The sequence below is a fragment of the Polyodon spathula genome, chromosome 5, assembly GCF_017654505.1.
Source record: "Polyodon spathula isolate WHYD16114869_AA chromosome 5, ASM1765450v1, whole genome shotgun sequence".
NCBI lineage: Eukaryota > Metazoa > Chordata > Actinopteri > Acipenseriformes > Polyodontidae > Polyodon > Polyodon spathula.
In genome coordinates this window covers 65230524-65251383 of record NC_054538.1, presented here as the reverse complement: position 1 = coordinate 65251383, position 20860 = coordinate 65230524, and the positions used below count along the sequence as shown (strand labels likewise).

General features: G+C 36.9%; 1 protein-coding gene across 3 annotated transcripts in view; it reads right to left on the bottom strand.

Moving 5' to 3' along the window:
- The window catches only part of LOC121316169 (mannosyl-oligosaccharide 1,2-alpha-mannosidase IA-like), a 125978-nt gene that overhangs the window by 54156 nt on the left and 50962 nt on the right, over positions 1-20860 (bottom strand). For 2 of the 3 annotated variants that reach the window (XM_041251029.1, XM_041251030.1), the window contains exons 3-4: positions 12119-12234; positions 5274-5354 (exon numbers count right to left, since the gene is read on the bottom strand). In XM_041251029.1, coding sequence (XP_041106963.1) covers positions 5274-5354; positions 12119-12234 — 197 coding nt within the window. Of the gene's footprint in view, positions 1-5273; positions 5355-12118; positions 12235-16148; positions 16202-20860 lie in introns of those variants that run through there. The other variant, XM_041251031.1, reaches the window with a different exon arrangement.

The following is a 20860-nucleotide window of genomic DNA, read 5'->3' as shown; positions in this document are numbered from 1 at the left end:
AAGTCTCAAGCTGTTTTCTGCTGTTGACACATTCTTGTCTGGACTCATATGCTGGTTGTGCATATGATTTATTAAAGCAGCAGTATCACACAATCCTTCACTCTTACACTAAATACTTTACGATTCCTGGGTGACCGTTTACATCATTCTTTCATGTTTTACCTTTCTGCGCATACATCACTCTGGGAAGCAACCACTTCCGAAGCATTAACTGATCTACTTTTCAAGGGAAGAACTTGTTATTTTGCTTTCTACATTAAAATTTTCATGTCGGTATAGCTCCTGCATACAGTAAGATGACCCAGGTTTTGTTATTAATGCAAACAATCTGTCATTTTCTCATTTTAATCAAAAATGGTCAAGATGTACAATTTCTGTGCACTACTCCCTGTGGTGAAAAGGCATGACAGATGAAGCGTGGTAGAGACTGCCCAGAGCGATCATCACTTCTCAATGGAGGAAGTCGCCTTGCAAAAAAATCCTTGCGATTATCGAACATCACACATTGCTCGATAAAATCACAGGAAGAGACACACAAATGTTATTTTTTCCTGATGTTTGACCTGTCCTGGGTGCATAAACTACAATGGTTATGGCAGGACTAATATCTACAATTTTGGCTAGACGCCAACGTTGGTATATGTATGTATGTATGAAAACAAGCCCTGGCAGCCCCATAAGCATTGCACTTATTAACTATTCAACTAAATACCAAATCCAATTTTTATTTACATGACTTCGCTGACATTATAAGCATTTGGGGTCACCTTCATTTACGGATGCAAGATCTGGACCCTTAATGCAAAAATAACTCAAAAATTACAAACGGCTTAACGGAGCATGGAAAGATGCATGCTGGGAACAACAAGATGATAAGATGGATAAGAGCACAAACAAAAGTACGCAATGTTATTATAAGAGCGAAAAAACTGAAATGGCAGTGGGCCGGACATGTAGCAAGAAGAACAGACCATCGCTGGACCAAGGAGATACTAGACTGGATCCCAAGAGATATAACACGACCAAGAAGACTACTTCCAGGAAGATGGCAAGATGAAATTAGGAAACACGCCAGAGCAACGTGGATGAGAGACACAGCAGACAGGCTTTTATGAATCTTGGGGAGGCCTTCATCCATTAGTGGATTGAAAAAGGCTGAAGATATATATATATATATATATATATATATATATATATATATATATATATATAAGCAAAAACCTACACAGATCTGTAGAGAAAGAGAAGTCCAGCAGCTTTCCTCGTCTCATAAATGTCAGCAATGAAATGCTGTACTGCACTGTTTGCAGGACACAAGACCTTTGATATAACAACAAGGTCTGAGAGATAAAGATTAATCAAGCCTTATAAAAAAAAATGTAACTCCCTAAAGCCTAACCACAAAGACAGCCTGCAGTGAAAGAGCCCTTCACCTTTACACAAGTTATAAAATATAGGCTACTCATTTGCTATTCTTGGTAATTTCATATTGAAGTGACATGGCAATAACTATGGTTTGTTTGTTTTATTTGAACTTTGTGATTAATGAACAAGTGTCATGAACACTCTAATTTAGATTTGTTGAACTTTGATTAAAATGCAGTTCATGCTAAACATCACTGTAGCTCAGCGATAAAAATGTCAAAGACCTGTGTGCCTTTAAATTGCAGTGAAGGAGGTGTTCAAGCAGACTGTACATATGGGCAGGATAAAAAAAAAAAAAAAAAAAAAAAAAAAAAAACTTGCTTGAAAGCCTGGTGCTTGAAAAAAGTGTATCTTTGTCATAAACCACGGATTTCTTTCCCCTTATTCCCTTGCCTTGCATTCTAAAATGCTTAAATGAAAAACGTTAATATTAGCTACACAAGATCAGTATTTCTTTTTTGAATCATCATAACTTCACAAGCATTCAAGCAGAGCTGGTCACTTGGGGTTAGGGCTGATGGGAGAGTAGCTCTGAACTCAATCACAAGGATGCACTGTTGTTTGTAGCTCAGAATGACTGCTCTTCACTACTAAAACATTTGTTACTGCTGACACAGTGGGCCGGGTATGCGATTTAACACTGCTTTTAATAAAGCAGGGTTGACCTGTGTGACAGATGCAAGTACACAATGAGCGTATCAATGCCCCGGAAGCAGCTTGTTACTGACGCTTCCATCCAACTTCTTCGGATTGAACTGTCAGCCCAAATGTTGATTAAAGCAAATGTTTCTACTATCCTTGCTGCAATCTGGCTCATGCTGTGTCTCAATCAACAAATCTATGGCTAAAGATGATAAACAGAAACGTTCCTTGCGGAAGTGAAATCTTCACGCAGGCGTGGCTATTTGTTATTGCGTCTGCTCACAAATTGTCGTCATACATTTTGTCTCTCTCAACCTGGGTCAAAGCTCTTCGACCCACATCCTGAGGTGGGTTGCTGAACCAAGGTTAACCCGGCTATGACCCAGATATGTGGTTTCACACTATGCCAGAACCCGGGTCCGGACCAGGGTAGGAGGGCCAGTGTGAAAGGGGCTTGAGAGATTCATTTTGCATTACCCCAGATTGCCCCTACTGCTTTATGTTCTCTTTCCTCTGCTCTGGAAACAGCTGAAAGAAAGATACAGGCATACTTGACGTTCTAAGTTGTTCAATTATGTTTTGCACAAAGTCTAAAACAATGAATTATTTCAACTTGAACCTGTTCTAACTGTCACCCACATTCCTAAGCTTCTACAGAATTCAATCTATAATTCATAATCTAATACTCTTAAAGTTTTATATTGTCTGTTTTTCCAAAAATATAAAAGGATGTCATTATTTTTGCATGGCATGTATGATGAATCGTGCATTTCAAAATACTTTACATGCACAAGCAGTACTGTAAGTACAGACACCAACATCATAATATTTCCTTTCACATGGCAAAATTCACTTCCATATTAAATAAATCATAGGAATTGCAGTACACGGTTACTTGCCTCCTCTATGAAGGGGCTTTTTTTAGGATCATAGTATAATTTGAGATCATTTTTTCTCCCATAGTTGAAAGCTGTATTTCTCTCTTTACTAAGCTAAGAGACTACTTGCAAGAGGATTTCAAAAAAGCAATTTCTCACTGACCTTGGTCTCCCTGCTATTCCTCCAATTCCAAATCATGTGGAGATTTCTGCAGCAGTGATAATTTCACTGCAATAATTACAAATGTATTGGGTAAACAGCTGCCTTCAAATGATCAATGGCTTAATAATAGATATAAATCACAGTATACCCTCCAGGCAAATGGGCTGAAGAAACTTCAGCACAGCCACATTTATTAAACATTGTGCTGAGAGAAATAAAAACCTCTTGAATATCATCAATTGAAATGTTATGCTTAAGTAATGGCTCTCACTCTGTTACATACCGGTATAGAGATATATATATATATATATATATATATATATATATATATATATATATATATATATATATTTTTTTTTTTTTTCTAGTTGAGGCAAACTCTTCTTCCCATACAACACATTTATGATTGGTCTCTGCCTTTTCTCAGTGCAATTCAACCTTCATTAACCTGCAATTCAGGGTCTTTGCACTCATCATACTGTTCTCCGATTTCAGAAATAGAATGTGCTCAAAATGTACCTGCATAACAGGCGATTTGGGATGCAGTCCATTATAATTGCATTTTAAAAAAAGAAACCCCTTCAGGGATAGCTGCTGCAGTGCTAGAGTTCAAACTGCTAGCCACTAATTACCGCCGCTTTCTCACATGTATCTAGATAACATAGGGATAACTGGTTACAATGGGAATGAAAGGGTAACCCTATGGTTAATGACACTAATCACAGGAGTAAACTCAATGTTAACTTGGCAGAATGCACTCTTTAAAACAAACCAGGACAACACGACAATTTCAACCCTGCTAAAAGCTCATTCAACATTATTAGTTTTACTTAAACAAAACAGCAATTTGTTTATATGTTAGTGCCACAAAATGCTGAAATCAATACAATGACTTAAATGAGTAAATGGTGGCTAATCAACAATATTCACATTATTTTTTTTTTCAGTTCTATGTAGAATATTCCCAGGAGAGTCCAGAAAAAAAAACAAAATCAAGCATGATGGAGAATCCACTGTATATAGTCTCTAGACAGTAAACCGATACTGATATTTGGTCTAAAAGTCAACTTTTATTTAGTGTTTTACAATGGGATTAGACAAGTTTGGTATGTTACAGGGTTAATAGCTAAATTAAATATTGTAAAAAGCTCAACAAGCCAAGGATAGGCATGAATGAAAATATCCAAATCAGTTCCACTGAGATTCATTAAACAAAAAACAAAACAAATGACCCAGAATACCATGGAATACCACGTAAACTAATTTTGACTTTGATATGATTAAAAATAAATCAAGGTATGGGAATAAAAAAGGGCCATTTCATAGCAGTCAGTGCCACCAGCAGCTAAATGTTGTAACTGAAGTTGAACATTAATTTTCTTCACATGTCTAATAGTTTCCAAGGACGCTCTGTCGAAGCTGGGATGCCTGGCTGTCTTGTGCCCGACTCATCACCTTCAACTCTAAATCTTCATACTAGTAAGCAATTTGGCAAGAGTTCAGAGAAATGTGTTCTACTGGAGGCCTCAATTAATCTGCTAGAGGCAGGCTGCAGACAACCAATGTATCAATCCTCCCACCCCACACACTAACCCTGCTCTCTATGAGGCTTGGATCAAAATGGGGGGAAAAAAAAGAAATGCTAATTTGGTTTTGTTTTCACCATTTTCCATGGACATTATTGGACTATGTGAAACAAAGCTGGCCAACAATAACCACTGGCCAAGAGAAAAAACTCAAGAGCTCATGATCTCACACCCAAGTCCCAAATAAACATAGCAACTCAGAGCAGGCAAATAACCTACTTTCATTTCCTCAGCGAGAAACCTACTGGAGAAGTTACGAATAATAGTTGCTTAAATCTGCTGGGAAATTGGGAGCGCTGTTAACATCCCTGAGCGTGCAAAGTAATTTAAAAAGCATTCTGTTTCACTGTGTTCTCTAAGAGCCTAGAAAGATGAAGCTATAGAAGCACTTTCTCCGTATCACGTGGCTCAGAAATGAATTCTTATAAATGAGAGCCAACTCTGCAATCCCAATTAGAATATTTGAGGTTTCCAGGCAATACATACTTGGTATTAAGTCTTCAAAAGCATACAACCCATATGCTGAATCTGTAAGACATCTGCTTATAAATAATGTGTGCTCGATAAAGCTTTAAATACCTCTTCTCCTGAGAGATAATAGGCTGACAGAAGTCCACCAACAAACCGGATGTTTACTTCGAAGACCGATATTTCAGCATTCTGCGGAAGAGAAAAAAAGGCATTATCAAAAATAATGTAGTTACATTTTTTTTTATTATCATTTTTTTTTGTAGAAAAAACAGAAAAACAAATACATTTGGAAAGTAAGTCAGCAACACTGTATAGAAGCTGTAAAGAGACCTTTTGGACTTTTCTTTGACCTATTCCCACACTTATTGTGGCTGGAATTAAAGGCGCAATACAGTCAAGGAGTTCAAAACAGAACTTGTCTGTCATCTACAGATTACAGTTTCCATTATGTCATCTTCACTTTTCCAAGGGCAGGTATATTTTTTCATATTTTAATTATTGTTTTTTTTTATTTTTATTTTTTAAAGGAACTTGACTGACTGAGTAACTTAGGGGATGAAATTGCCAATAACTTTAATGACTTGACAATTCATATATTGGCAAAACAGGCTATGATTGAGAATACGACAATCACTATGGCAAGCCAAATTATCATTTAGAGAGATCTCAAATTGCATTTTAAGACATCTTGAAATATTTAAAAGATATCTCCAAATCATCTCAAAATGAATTACAGATATCTTTAATTGTGCAGTTCTTAAGCTATCTAAAATTTCTTTTAAGATATCTGTAAATCAATTAGACATATCTAAAAATGAAATAAAGATATCGCAAATTGATTTACAGATATCTTAAATACTGTGGAAACCATGTGGATTTTAAAGATATCTCAATCATTTGAAGATATCTTCAAATGAACAGGAAGCCACTTCAAGATATCTCGAAATGACTTTGTGAAAATGCTCTATGTTTTGAATGGACTTCATGTCCATTTCTAAAATCTCTCTAAATGAACAGGAAGTTATTTCAAGATATCTGTAAATGATTTAGAGATATAGCTAATAAACAGGAAGTTATTTTTAGATATCTTAAATTATTTAGGGAGATCTCTCTAAATGAACAGGAAGTCATTTAAATATCTTAAATGATTTAAAAGATATATCTCAAACATTTAGCGGTATCCTTAAATAATTTAAAGATCTCATCTCAAAATGCATTTTAGATATTGCATTTAAAGCTCCATTTAGAGATATGTGTAAATCAATTTAAGATATCTCAAAATGATTTAGAGATATCTCTAAATGTATTTGGATAGCTCTAAATGATAATTTGGCTTGCCATACAATCACAAGCTAAATGATCTAGGTCAGATCTTAACTCTGTATACACTGCACTGTAGTTAGATAAGAAAAGACAGACAAATGCATGCATAAATAAAAAAAAAGCTTGGCAGGTCTATACTCCCGAAAAAACAATACTGAATAATAACATAGCACCACCAATACCACATTTCACCATTCATTATAAAACAGTGGATTCAAAATCCTTTTATCCTTCAACAGGTCGACAGTACAATTGTGATAAACAAATTAGTCATTCCTGCTGACAGTGACCAAATTTGGGCGAGTGATTTTCTTGTGGCTGATGATACATAAACTGCATGCGACAGAGAAAAGGGTTACAGGTAAGGTACTACAGTAAGCAGATGTTTCAATTAGTGTATGTGACACCAATGTCAATGAGGCACATTTTTGCATGGTTTAAGCATGTGTTAGACTAGCAGTAGTCTGCTTGTAGTTTCTGACAAAGTGCTCCATTAGTGCAAAGATGGAGCTTTATTTCAGCACTGCTCACAGCAAGGCAAGACCAACAAGAACAAAAATTTACTTTAGGATCATCAAGGCCCCTGCAATACAAGACAAGCTGGAAAAACAACTGGTATTTACTACGAAAACCGATGAATATTCTCATGCAGTATAGGGACCATCCCACTAAAATGACCTTTGGAAGCTATAAACATACTGGAATGTAAGCAAAATCTCCTTTCTAAAGAGGCTGAGTGCACAGATAGCTTAACTATGGAAGAATGCAGTACCATCCATATATAAAATCAACAATAGTTTAAATATTGTCTATCAGAGATAATCCTTTCTATTTCATGTATTATCATTTGATACTGACGCTATTCATAAATAAATTAGTATTCCTCAATTTAGTTGTATATTATTACTCTCGTTGCATTCTGTAATGGGTAATTGATGACATTTATTTAGCTTCTGCCATTATCCAAGGCAACCCATCTATTTATTAATTATTATTTATTTATTTTGCTTCAGTCTCAAATAACTCAAGATATGTAAATACACAGACGATAATATTTGTAATGTTGGATTTATACAACAGACAGGGAATTAAGGCTTAGACTATCTGAATATGAATGGAATAATAAAAAAGATTTATACTGTATAGAGAGCCAGTAGCTGAAGCTGCTTCTGAACAAAATACATCTATACTTTAGGCACAGGTAGGCATATTTCATAATAAATCAAAAGCAATATATATAACAATTTGTGAATTTAACAAAGACAATAAACTTAAATACGATTCAATTTCTCTTTTTTTCTGTACCTGGTGTAGTGCTATGCGGTACAAAGTGGTACGCAGTGGCCTTGCCTAAACAGCTTCTAAGAAAACAGGGAAGTGCCCATTCAAATCTAGTATGTTATGCTGTTTTCGGTCTTTTTTTATTTAATTTAATGACCATATTTTCCAATCTTTTACATTGTTATAAATGTAATTATCATATTTTTCCACCATTAAGAAAATAGTATATATATATATAATGCATTGGCTCTTGTACATTTTTTTTTTCTTGAACAAGTTTGTGGTGGACTTTCATTTTGTCCTGATCGTCATGAATTTTGTTTCTTTTTATAGAAATTGTTTTCAGTTTAAAGTTTGCAAAAAAAATAATTAATGTTAAATGTATCTCCGTTTGACAATAGGAAAACCAGCATCAGATCACAAATGACTGCACGTGTTCCAAAATCTGACAGCATACCACTTTCAATGTGACAGCGTATCGCTTTCAATGTGACAGCGTATCGCTTTCTGACATTACATGGGTCAAGTTTTGGTACTCGTACCACTTTCTAACCCTACACCAGACGACGTAACAATGTTGGACACCAATGTGGAACATGCAGAGTTCGACAGATTCCTGCATCAAACCAGTATTAAAAAGATGCAATAAAAAAAATAAAAAAAATCTTTGGTGGTTGTCGTAAAATACTGGATTTCGGTATTAATGAAAAGTATAGACATTTTTAACACAAACTACAGTATGGACGAATTATTTTGGATATACATACATTCTATTTAATGAGAGCTCAACAATACACATTTTATAAAAGTAATTTAAATAAGCACTGCATTCTGAGTAAATTATTATTTTTTTTTTGTTGTGTAATTGACACCATATGACCTGCATTTTGATGACCAGTAGCTCCAGCATGCCAAAAAGAAACACAAGTAACAGCAACCACATATTTTAAAACCATATTTCATTTTCAGTAAAATAACACATTGGCAATGACGTGCACTTTGTCAAGATTTTTAAATATACTTAAATGCAGAAAATAATGAACTTATGTTTTACTTGTGCATAACGTACCAAATACCTAATATTAAAACATTACCCTCAATAGTTTTCATAATAAAAGATAAACTTGATACAACTATTTGTAGCAAGTATTGGAGTCACCCAGATTTATTTCTTAAGTATGGTGCGGTGCCTCTCCAAACTCTCCTCTTCCTCTGATCTAGCTCTCCCATTTGTCTTCTGCCATCAGCTGATATCCCAGCATGTCTTTCTTCTTAAAGGAATACAGCCTCTATACATGACATTATCGTCCTTAGTCCATTTTAGCTTTCCTATGACAGAGCAGACCTATTTAAAAGTTATTCATCAACGTGCACTTCGAACTCGCCACCTACACCTGTGCCTGGCAATTTGAAGTTTTAAAAGTATATGGCAGCATAATTGTTATAGCTAGATGATAGAGCTACATTAAATGAACTCTCAGTATTTGCCTGTATCGTGTATTAACAGATCTAACCTCAAACTACAAACAAACACTACAACAAACTATTGTGCACCACAAGCAGTAGCATATTATAGAAAAATCTGATAATACTAAAACAATGGCTGCAAATTCAAAACGAATTCAAGCTGAATAGCACAGGAATAATAACACCTGCATATCTTACGTACTGCCTGAAGCAATTCATTTTTAATTTAGCCCTATCAATCTTCTGCCCTTGGGAGATGTGGTGCAGTATTAGAAGGTTTCTGCCATAAAGCCTCAACAGCTTCAGGATGCTCAAGAAATCAATCATCATCCTTAGAAGACTGGGTAATTACATTAAAAGGTTCTGCATATCAACAGGACACTCAGTACTGCATCTCCAGCCAAGCCCCACCCCTTGTTTACTGTATTTATCACATACATAGGTCTGTGGTGCAGGGCCTCTGTGTAATGCTCAGATCCGCACCTTTTTTTTTTTCAACTTCTCTGCTCCTGTCGGTCTCACTTGGCCATTGGTTTTCTCAGCTTTTTCCGGAGAAAAAAAACGTCTAGAGACCTGTGCTTGACGTCTCTTTGATGATGTCGGACCAGAAAGGGTTAATACCTCTTCTGCATTAGTATAAACTGGTGCAGTACCTTCACAAAACCACTGGAACATCATCATTGGGGGCAAAGTCCATGACATCATCGTGTGATACTGTGCGTTTCTGGAGGATAAAAATCTAGTGTAGTACCGGAAGCTTCTGCCAGGGTCCGCTGTGGATTCACAGCCTGTCTTGACTTTTAGAACTCCTGCATCCATTGAAAAAAATATCCTTGGTGACAGACGGCATCTTCACCTTTGCAGGAGTCGGCCGCGCTGTCACTGTGGAAGTTTTAGCAATGGTTGACGGTGTTTTGGTTGGTGGCTCTTTCTCGCTACTGTCATGAAAATGAGAGGATTTGCTAGACCTTTTTTGGGGGAGACATGCTGGTGTTTCTGGGTCTAGAACTGCTCTATCTTTTAGATGGACCACCGGACTTATCAGAACGAGGTACAGGAGGTGAAGGAGTCCCACCACCTTGTGTCAGTGCGCCGGACATGTTGACACACATAAAACACAAATCTCTACCACAAGACTGTGAGAGGGGTGACCCACAGTGAGAACAGATAAAGGCCATGTGTGCAATAAACACACAAAACAAAAAAGAATAACTAGCTAATGCTAGAAAGAGAAAAACAGAGTGTATACCTTTTTGTTTTTAAACTTCCAGACAAAAACAACAAAATAAAAGGGATTTAATGGAAATAACGCAAGAGTGAAACTATACAATGAGTCCGTATCCAAGCTACGCAGGAAAAAATTGGACAGTGTTACGAAACAGGGACGAGTTTTTACGGAGGAGGGACAATATTCTGTAGCCAACAAGGATTCTTTTAAAGGATCTCTGGGAAAGAGATGGTTTTTTTTCTCCTGACCCATGCAACATGGAGACTGGGAGTTCATCTGACTAGGTAAGAAACAAATGTTATGTTCAACTTGCTACCAAACTTAAAACAATAGAATGCTGGAACTCATTGAGGTCCACAACTGTTTTCAACCATTGCTCAAAACATTGACTCAAACAGTATGGTAGATTTATACTTTTAAAAAATCAGCAGAATTCAGAGGGTAGTGAGGGAGGAACAAACTAAATAAAGTAGTGCCATCATTTTTTTTGTGAATTTCTTGTTGATGTTCCACACTAATAAACATGAACCAAACAACTTTCTTTTGAGAAGATCTGCACATTACATTTATTCAAATAGCCTATTAAATATAAAAGCAAACACTATCAGACAGGAGATGCTAATAAAATATTCAACCTTTCACTCCTCAGACTTGCATAATTAAATCTGTGTTTCTCAAATCTGTTAACTGTAATTGCTGTATAAAAACATTATGTATTATACAATTTAAAATAGGACTTTTGTGTAAAACCTTGTTAGTTGACTGATCGCATGCACAGCCTGCACTTATCAATGTGTTCCTGCACTGTATAAATTAGTACATTAGTGTAATCTGACAACGATTTAGAGCAGTTTAAAGCCCACTTATGTAATTTTTTGTGCAGGAAGCAGGGAGGGCTAAACCATAAATAAGCTAAAATGAGCAAAGCATTTTCCTGAACCTTTTAAATGGTGGTCTCACTACAGGAATCAGAATCATGACTAAATTCCAAGTATGCCAGGTAATTAATGCCACATATTTCACTGAAAAAGAGAATCTAAAACAAGTGGAATACATTAGGTAACTATGTGGTATCATGCCAACCCTATTTCCTGATCTTGGATACAAAACACTATGAAATAACTAATATCCAAGATCAAGAATAGTTCCTTTCAAGACGGCACACTTAAGTTGTACGCTGCAAAATGAAGTGCACCTACGTTCACTAGCTATAACCCCTGTAACAAAAAATCATCAGTAAAGTACGATGGATGACCTCTATAACTAAAGTACAATGATTACAGTATCTTTTCTTAAAAAGCTGCAACGCATTACATTTAAAACGAAAATATGTCAGCAACATCCACGAAGCAGTAAATTAAAAAAATCAGAGCTATCAGTAGGATGACCATCAAATATATCATATCACTAGTATGTACAGAACAGCGTAGAAGAATGTCCATGTTTTATGACAACTTGACAAGCAGTCATCCTGTTATATGCAAACAATGTAAGTGGGACATAGATATTTCATCCCCAGCAGGGGAAAATTAATAAATGAATGAGCAAACAGACCCCCCCCCCCCCCGTGGGGGATAATTAGACACTTCACATTATCAGAAGTCTTCGAGTAACACATGGTTTGGATACAGTAATATGCGACAGCTGTACTTACCACATTGAAGTCTAAACTCTTCTCAACCCAATCTGTGGCGGCTTTAAACTCATCCTGCATATTCATGATGTACAGGCTGTCAAGTGCATCCACTATTGTAGCTCCTTGAATGCTACCTGAAAACACAAGAGAGAAGAAATTGCGTTTACTGACATGCAGTCTATTAGACTAACTGAAAGCATTTTACTATGGGGGCTCAAACTGCAATGAGCCAACTGAAACCTCACCCCCCAAAAGAGATCAGACAAAATATAATAATTGTGTAATCAATGTAAAGCTAGATCACTCCTCTGTGTTAAGGCTGCAGCTGTGTTTTCTAAGCAAGTAAATTCTATCAGGTTAATTTCTGTTGTAACAGCTTGCCTTTTAAATAACAAAAAAGCACATGTAAAATAGACAGGCCAAGAGACTGTACAGTCAGTACTAAAACAAAACACAAGCTTTATCAGTTTAAACCTTTTTCTTCTTCATAACAGACTCTTTAATGCTGGTCTAGTGGGTTTTATAATCCAAGCACACAGCACTCAGTATTGCAAGTACCCTGGAGGAGGCTAGCTTCTCGAGCAGTGGGGTGGGAAGAATCTCTACAGTACCTGCTCATACACCTTTTATCAATTTGCATTATACGTTAACTTATGTAAAAGCCGTATGAATTTATTTATCAGTTAACCGTTAAACGTATTGCAATCCTAACAGAAATATCACTGCAACAGCACCTTCACCCTTTGCAGGAAATTAAATCACTGGGCAAATTTTCAGAAACTCACTCATATCACACCTACACGTAGACATTATTCTTGAAAATGTTTTGTTGTAATGGCTTATCCCACAACGTTGAAATTAAATGTTGGGGCTATTTACAAAGACACATATTAAATGTAGAACAGAGTAAAACATTTCAATCCAAACGCATAGGGGAGCAGAACTGCAAAAACTGGATCAATTTATTAAATTCCAGCAACAAAGTTAGTTCTGCCTGCAATGGATTTGTTTGCAGAGTGCTTCAATTCAGCTCTGCAGGCAGTGTTCTGGAGCGCCTGGTACTGCACTGGGAGATCACGGGGGGTATCAACTTATTGACATTCAGATTTGCAGTGTGTTTTACTGTATATGAATACTAGTTCACTTTGACGCGGGTAACCCAACATTTTCCACTTGTCAAAATTGAAATACGACAGATTTGAGATATTATTGTTACTTGCAAATACTTCACTGCAAAACATGTTTATATAAGAAACAAGGATGCACTCTTTAAACAAAAGCTGTTTAATGTCTAACACAAGAACCAGAATAATATCAATACTCGGGGGTTAGTAACAGAAAACTGGTACTGATGTTAAGCCTGACATGCAAAGTGAAATTCATGCAGTTTAATGTTAATTTGAAAATGCACACAAAAAACCTCTCAACTTATGTAGGAGTTTGAAAGCTACAACTCTGACTACCTGTACTTAACTTTGTTAATTCATTGCCATATCTGTTTCAAGTTATATTCTGCATTCCATCAAGATTAACATTTTAAAATGTGTTATTTTTAATAGGAGACTGTCATCTTGTTTGTTTTTCTTCCCTCTACTACAAAAACTACTTTATTTACAGACAGACATTTTATGGCAAAAAAAAAATTAGCGTAGAAAACTATTTATTGACAGTGCAACTACTTATTGCAGTAATGCTGCTGCTATATTTCAGTCCCAGTGGTTTCACTCCTTAGAGCTACCTGCCTATAGAGTAAAACAAGGCAGGTGGAAAGAGTATTAATGAAGATGCACCCTCAAAATGAGACTGAGCCAACTGCGAGGTGGAGAAAGGGGAGATGGTGGGAGAATGAAGCAAGGTGACAGTGTAACTAATGAAAGTACAACAGGGGGACCTATTAACAATGTACTGTAAACTCACATTGCTTGTTCAGGGAATTATTTTATTTTCTGTATTTGTACCAAAAAAAAAAAAAAAAAGAGATAACAATGATACTCATAAATCTGCTGTAACTTCCAATCGGGTATTCTGCAATTAAAATAAAAATGTACATTATAAATATCATATGAGAGATTCTGAAATTGGAGAAGGAATCTATGAAAAAGACCTAGGAGTTTTTGTTGACTCAGAAATGTCTTCACCTAGACAATGTGGGGAAGCTATAAAAAAGGCTAACAAGATGCTCGGATACATTGTGAAAAGTGTTGAATTTAAATCAAGGGAAGTAATGTTAAAACTGTACAATGCACTAGTAAGACCTCATCTTGAATACTGTGTGCAGTTCTGGTCACCTTGCTATAAAAAAGATATTGCTGCTCTAGAAAGAGTGCAAAGAAGAGCGACCAGAATTATTCCGGGCTTAAAAGGCATGTCATATGCAGACAGGCTAAAAGAATTGAATCTGTTCAGTCTTGAACAAAGACGACTAGGTGGAGACCTAATTCAAGCATTCAGAATTCTAAAACGTATTGACAGTGTCGACCCAAGGGACTTTTTCAGCCTGAAAAAAGAAACAAGGACCAGGGGTCACAAATGGAGATAAGACAAAGGGGCTTTCAGAACAGAAAATAGGAGGCACTTTTTAACACAGAGAGTTGTGAGGGTCTGGAATCAACTCCCCAGTAATGTTGTTGAAGCTGACACCCTGGGATCCTTCAAGAAGCTGCTTGATGAGATTCTGGGATCAATAAGCTACTAACAACCAACCGAGCAAGATGGGCCGAATGGCCTCCTCTCGTTTGTAAACTTTCTTATGTTCTTAATTAGGTTCAAGCGGTGTTTGCAAGTACACATAATATGGCTATGGAAATAAACAGCAGTCTAGTTGTATTAACAAGCAAAAGTCCTTGTACTTTGCCATTTTACTTATATAAATTACAGGCCTAAACTCATTTTAAATTATGTCCCATTGCCATGGCAGAATGGAACAAGGTAATGAAAGCTTTGTATTTCAGGTTAACAAAGCATGTTACTCTAAGTTTTACAAGTCAGGTACTGAAGCTGGGACAGAAAGAAGGCATGTGGGGGATGCAGCAGCAACTGATACCAACATGAGAATATTCCTGTCGGCTCCAAAAAAAAATTCTAGCTAGAAGAGAATCCTTCCATCCTCCCCCCCTTGACATTACATTGATCACAGCTACTTCTTATTCTCTGAGTTTTATAGATGATTCCTTCTCCCGGCAGCAGTGAGCGGAAGTGTTTTATTGACAGATGACACTTGCTGATAAGGTTTTCAGATAATTTGGGAGACCATCAAAAAATGACGTTAAATAATCTCAAGGGAAAAAGGGCTGAGTCGTTGACAAAATGATGAATTGTTTAGATAAAAAAAACAACCTTCACACTGAATAGAACAAAGTCTCACATTACCACGTGAATCCCTTAAAGTGAGAACAGGGCTACTGTTCTGGTATGTTTGATAATTAACTGCTGTATCTGGGTATTGCATTTCGAGGTCACAACACTTCTTGACATGGACAGTAACAGTTGTTCATTATGATCATATTTCAGACATATTTCTATATTAGTACATGCAGAACATTTTCTCCAGTACTGTGTATTTTTGTTTTAGTGGCATTCCCCCTCCACAGAAACTTATATACTAATAATATCAACTTTTTCTATATATATATATATATATATATATATATATATATATATATATATATATATATATATATATCAAAAACATGCAGAGTATACACTGCTACCATCTTTAAATATGACACGCACCTTCATTCCCAAATTTACACGCACCACCAGGCACATAACTCAAAGCTTCTCTTTGCAGAGGCTGTGCAAAGAATGCCCAGATGAGCCCGTGTTGTCAGTTCCATTAATCACTTAAATAAGGAGTAGACTCAGTTTGCTAACAAAAATGAGGATGGCAGGAAGGCATGAAACAGTACGTGTTCTCCTGGGTCACTTCTCTCCTCTATCCCTCCCTCCACAAGGACAGTGTGCAACAGCCTTTCTGTGATACCTTTCCATCACTGCAGCTCTGTTCTATTCTGTTATGTTCTGTCCTGAGATGTTTGTCTCTCTTTACCTTCAGAGCCTTCCTTCTTCTTCTACAGGAGATAAATGGCAACCAATTCAAGATGCTCCTAAATGGCATATTTAAAAAAGAAAAAAAAAAAATCTCAGTAGGACACACTACAACAGGACAAACTTGCAGTGGTGCTCAACTGTGGCCCTCAAGATCCAATCCAGTCCAAGTTTTTACTCTAAGAAGGTTATAATGTAGTTAATTGAAGCTGCTGAGGCAATTAACTAATTTAGGACCTGGTTGGAATAAAGACCAGGAGTGGAATAAATAGGGGGCCAGAGTTGAGTACCACTGGTGTAAAGGAACATTGTGAACCTTGCTGGGGTGTTACACGTGTTACATTTTGGAAACACTTTTGTGGGTGTTCATTTTTAGCTACTGTACGTGATCCGATTCAATAAACTGGATAAAACAAACCCTTTAAAATACAGCTTGATATGAATTGGAGACTGTGAAGGAACCTTTAAAATACATCCTTTTAGATCCAGTCACTTGGCTTAGGCTTCTGTTTTCCCATTGGAAAACTACAGAATCTAGCAGAACATGAGGCACTGTAGGGATTGAGCTGTTTGAATCTTGTTACAGGTACTGTGGCTATTGACAAGTGATTGCTTAACATGCTGTCGTGGTCAGAAATCAGAGAGTAATTCCACATAATTACCTCTATTTGAAGAATCGGTGCCTTCATCAGTTCAGGTATTTCTGGTGTAGACCTCCATTTTTTTCTGAGAAACCAAATCGACTACAATGTCTCTGTCTTACATTTTTTTTTTTAAATTTGTAAAAAGCAATTCGAAATATTACTTCAAAGTTCAATAGAATTCTCAATAACAGTCTCTACAATAAGCAATATAGTGCAAAATGTGGCTATGCTTACACCCTTACCCCAACATATTTATGTCCTGCCTCTGCTTTCTAAATGATTGGACAGCTGTAAAACCAGGGCAACAGATCTTTGACTTTCCCATTGGTTAAACTCCCAATTATGTCCCACCTTTGCTCACTTATGACTGGACTACCATGGAGAAAATGCAGGATCTTCTATTGATTTTATTTTATACACAAAAATAGAACTGCACGATTACATTTTTTTATTTTTTAAACCTGCGATCAACTCAGGTTAACTGATTAACCTTTTGCAGTCCTATGTTGGACCATGTCTGACTTTACAATTTTTCCTTTCGGTCCAATGTCGGACCCTGTACGACATCATCAAAAAGAAGTCAAGCACAGTTCTCTAGCGGTTTTGTTTGTTTCTCTAGAAAAAGCTGAGAAAAGCTTTCAATGGCCAAGTGAGGCCGATAAAAGACAAAAAAAAAAAAAAAAAAAAAGAGGCGGCGGATCTGAGCATTACGCATAGTCCCTTCACCACAGACATAAACAAACAAGAGAGCTGCTTCCGCATCCAGCGCTCAAAGAATATCACAGACTTTTGCCAAGCTTTCTGAGATGTTATAGTAATAAAATAATGACTTGGATAGCATTATTGAGGAGTTGACGAGTGATCAGGAGTGGGGAGGGGCTGGAGATGCAGTACTGAGTGTCCTGTTGATATGCAGTGCCTTTTAAACCTGTTTTACTTTGAATAAAATTACTTTTAAAACAGTGCGTGTAAAATAAACAGCGGGTGTGAAAATAAATTGGACCTGACGTGTCTGACAGGTGCTGAATAAATGGACTGCAAAGGGTTATATATATATATACACATACACACATATGGGTCGGGCTGCAGGTCTTAATCAAGCGGGTCGGGTCACAGTTAAGATGACTGTGTTGCAGCGGGTTGTGGGTTCGGGTCAGGTCCTGTAGTAGCAGGTCCGGGTCAGAAGCGAGTCGTAAAAATTGGACCCACGCAGGACTCTACTGGAAGCACCTTGTTACAGACACTTCCACCCAAGCTTCTCTGGACTGAACCGTCGGCCAAAACGTTGATTAGAGCAAATGTTTCTTCATCAATGCTGCAATCTGGCTCATGCAGTGTCTCAAATCCACAAAAATATGGCTAAATAGAATACACAGAAATGTTCCTTGCGGAAGTGAAACTTTCACGCAGGCATGGCTGTGTATTATTGCGTCGGCTCACGAACGTCCTCATGCAGTTTGTCTCACTCAACCCATGTCAAAGTGTGTCGATCCACATCCTGGAGGTGGGTCGTTGGGATCCAGGTAAACCCGGGTATGACCCAGGTATGTGGATTGTGACCCAGATATCCAGAACCCAGGTAGGCGTGCCAGTGTGAAAGGGACTTAACACTAGAACCGCTGCGGTTATTATCATACCTAAAATCGCCACGGGCTAGTCATTAAGACGGTTACATTTTAAACATCAACATTAAAATGAAAGACAAACTATCAGATACAACTCAAAAGTTTTATTCAAGCACGTCATATCAAACATCTGCACAGCCGAAACACACATTTAGAATGAACAATTAAACATAAAATGGTTCATTTTCTAACTTGCCACATAAAAAAATGAAAAACTATAACAAAATTAAATTTCAAAAGAAACTAATGTGTAAACTGGTATATATACATAACAAACTGTAAAAACAATTATTTTTTTTAAATTTAAAACAAAAGCAACATATGTTTTCTTTTTGTGTCACTCGGGATAACTCTGAATCCAGGTTGAGCTGCAGCAGCCTGCTGCTTTGCAGTTTTCTGATTGAAACATTTCTGCCGAAGCTCTGTGGCTATCTTCAAGATGAAATCTCTCCTACTGATATTTTCCCTGGTGCATTCCTTGTATAAAACAAAGGAATTGAAAGATGCCAGGTCCAGTAGAGAGAGAGATTATAATATATCTCTATCTATCTATATATCTATATATATAATATTGTAGGTTATATTCAAAATAAAAACATATATTATAAAAGACAGTCAAAATGTCTGCTGTGGCACTTCTAGGTAGAGGATTATAACTTTTATATTTGCGATCCTGCCTTTCAAAAATGTCATCAAGGTATGTAATACACGTTTTGTAAAGTCACGAACAGACAACTGCGTGTCTCAAACATGCAGAGTAATTTTACATTTTAGAAGTGAAAACCATCAAAATGACTGCCGTGGTGGTTCTAGTTAAGAGAATTAGGTTTGTATTCCTCACCATATTTCTTGCAGACATACAACATAAAAATGGCCAGGATTGGGTGATGCATCGGCAGGCAAATTTTATGAAAATGCCGGGTAGCCCTGACAGTAGTTAGGAATTGTTTACCTAACTACTATTACTTGAATGTCTGCAAACGTTTTCTGTGCAGTGTTTGTACTTTTGTTTCCCCCCTGTCCTCAGGTATTACGGTAGACCATATTATAAATCTATAAAATCAGTTTGCTTTACTTTTTCACTTATTTGTTTGTGGTTTATTTATATATATATATAAATGGTTTGTGTTTGAGGCCTACCTCTAAGTCATATTAATGCAAGGTCACTTACACTGGATACAAATTATCCGATACAAAGGTATTACAGGTAGGTCATATCACATTAATACCTGGGTCCAGTATCAACACAAACACAAGTTATTTCCTAGAACTGGTTTACTTTTAATACAGTAGGTAAACAGAGTACCCAGGTAGCAAAAGACACAGTGGTATGCAGCACACAGAAAAGATGTGCGGCGCTTAAGCATGACAGCACCCTGGTTAATCATTACAGAGAGAATGAGAAGTTTGAAGTGCCGGCAATTATTCAAATCAGCACAATCCAGATTAATGGATAGAGCCTGCTTGACAGATAGCAAAGGAGATTAAACATAGCATTCAGTAGAGAGGTGCTAGAATTTGAGAATAGCCACACTGCAGCATATCCTTCATTTACATGTGGGGGATGACAGATTTGAGGGAACCAAGACAATACAGTCTGTTTTACATGCAGACACACACCTCTGGGAATGTATTGGATAAAGTGTATAAACTGCATATCTTAGAGAAGAATCAGGATAAAGAAATGGGATACAAAATTAATTCATAATGATTAAATACAGTTTCCCCATTTTTCTATGCTAAAAGACACTCAAACAAAACTTTCCATAAGGTGGTATAGGTTTAAAATGTAAGCATTTTAAAATATTAAAATTAGGATATTTGTTAATGTAAATGTTTGCTCAGGGCTAGACCAACTAAGTCTATAAGACGTCACTACCCTTAAGGTGGTTATTCCCTATGGGCAGAAAACAGTGATGATTTGCTGCCACACAGATTAAGCCAGCACAATGCTGAACTAGGAGCATTTGGTGACAGTCAGCGGCTGTGGAGGTCTTTTTACAGTAACTGTTGGAGTTGCACAGCTAGGATGGAAACCTGCATGTGTATGGTATGATTTGAGCTGCCTGGGTGCCTGGCCGGTAGAACCGGTCTTTGCACCTTTGCCTCCCTAATCCCCATGCGCAACAGAACCAAAGCGTTGCTCCCTGTGGAATCCTGAGGGATGACAGGCAATATTATACAGCTAGGATGCGAACCTGAGCTACACCGAGCTATTGCATGACATACCATGCACACCACACAGCTGTGCTTTTACCAAGCAAGCCACTCTGGGGCCTGTAGCACATCTTTCTTAATAAAAGGGATTATCCGAGGAATGGTTAATCATCAGAAAAACAAACACACAAACATTACCCTTTGTAATAGTATTAACAGGAACACCCATTAGTGTAGGATTTTAAAGACTTTCTTCTATATTAGTACTGCATTAAAAATGCAAAGCA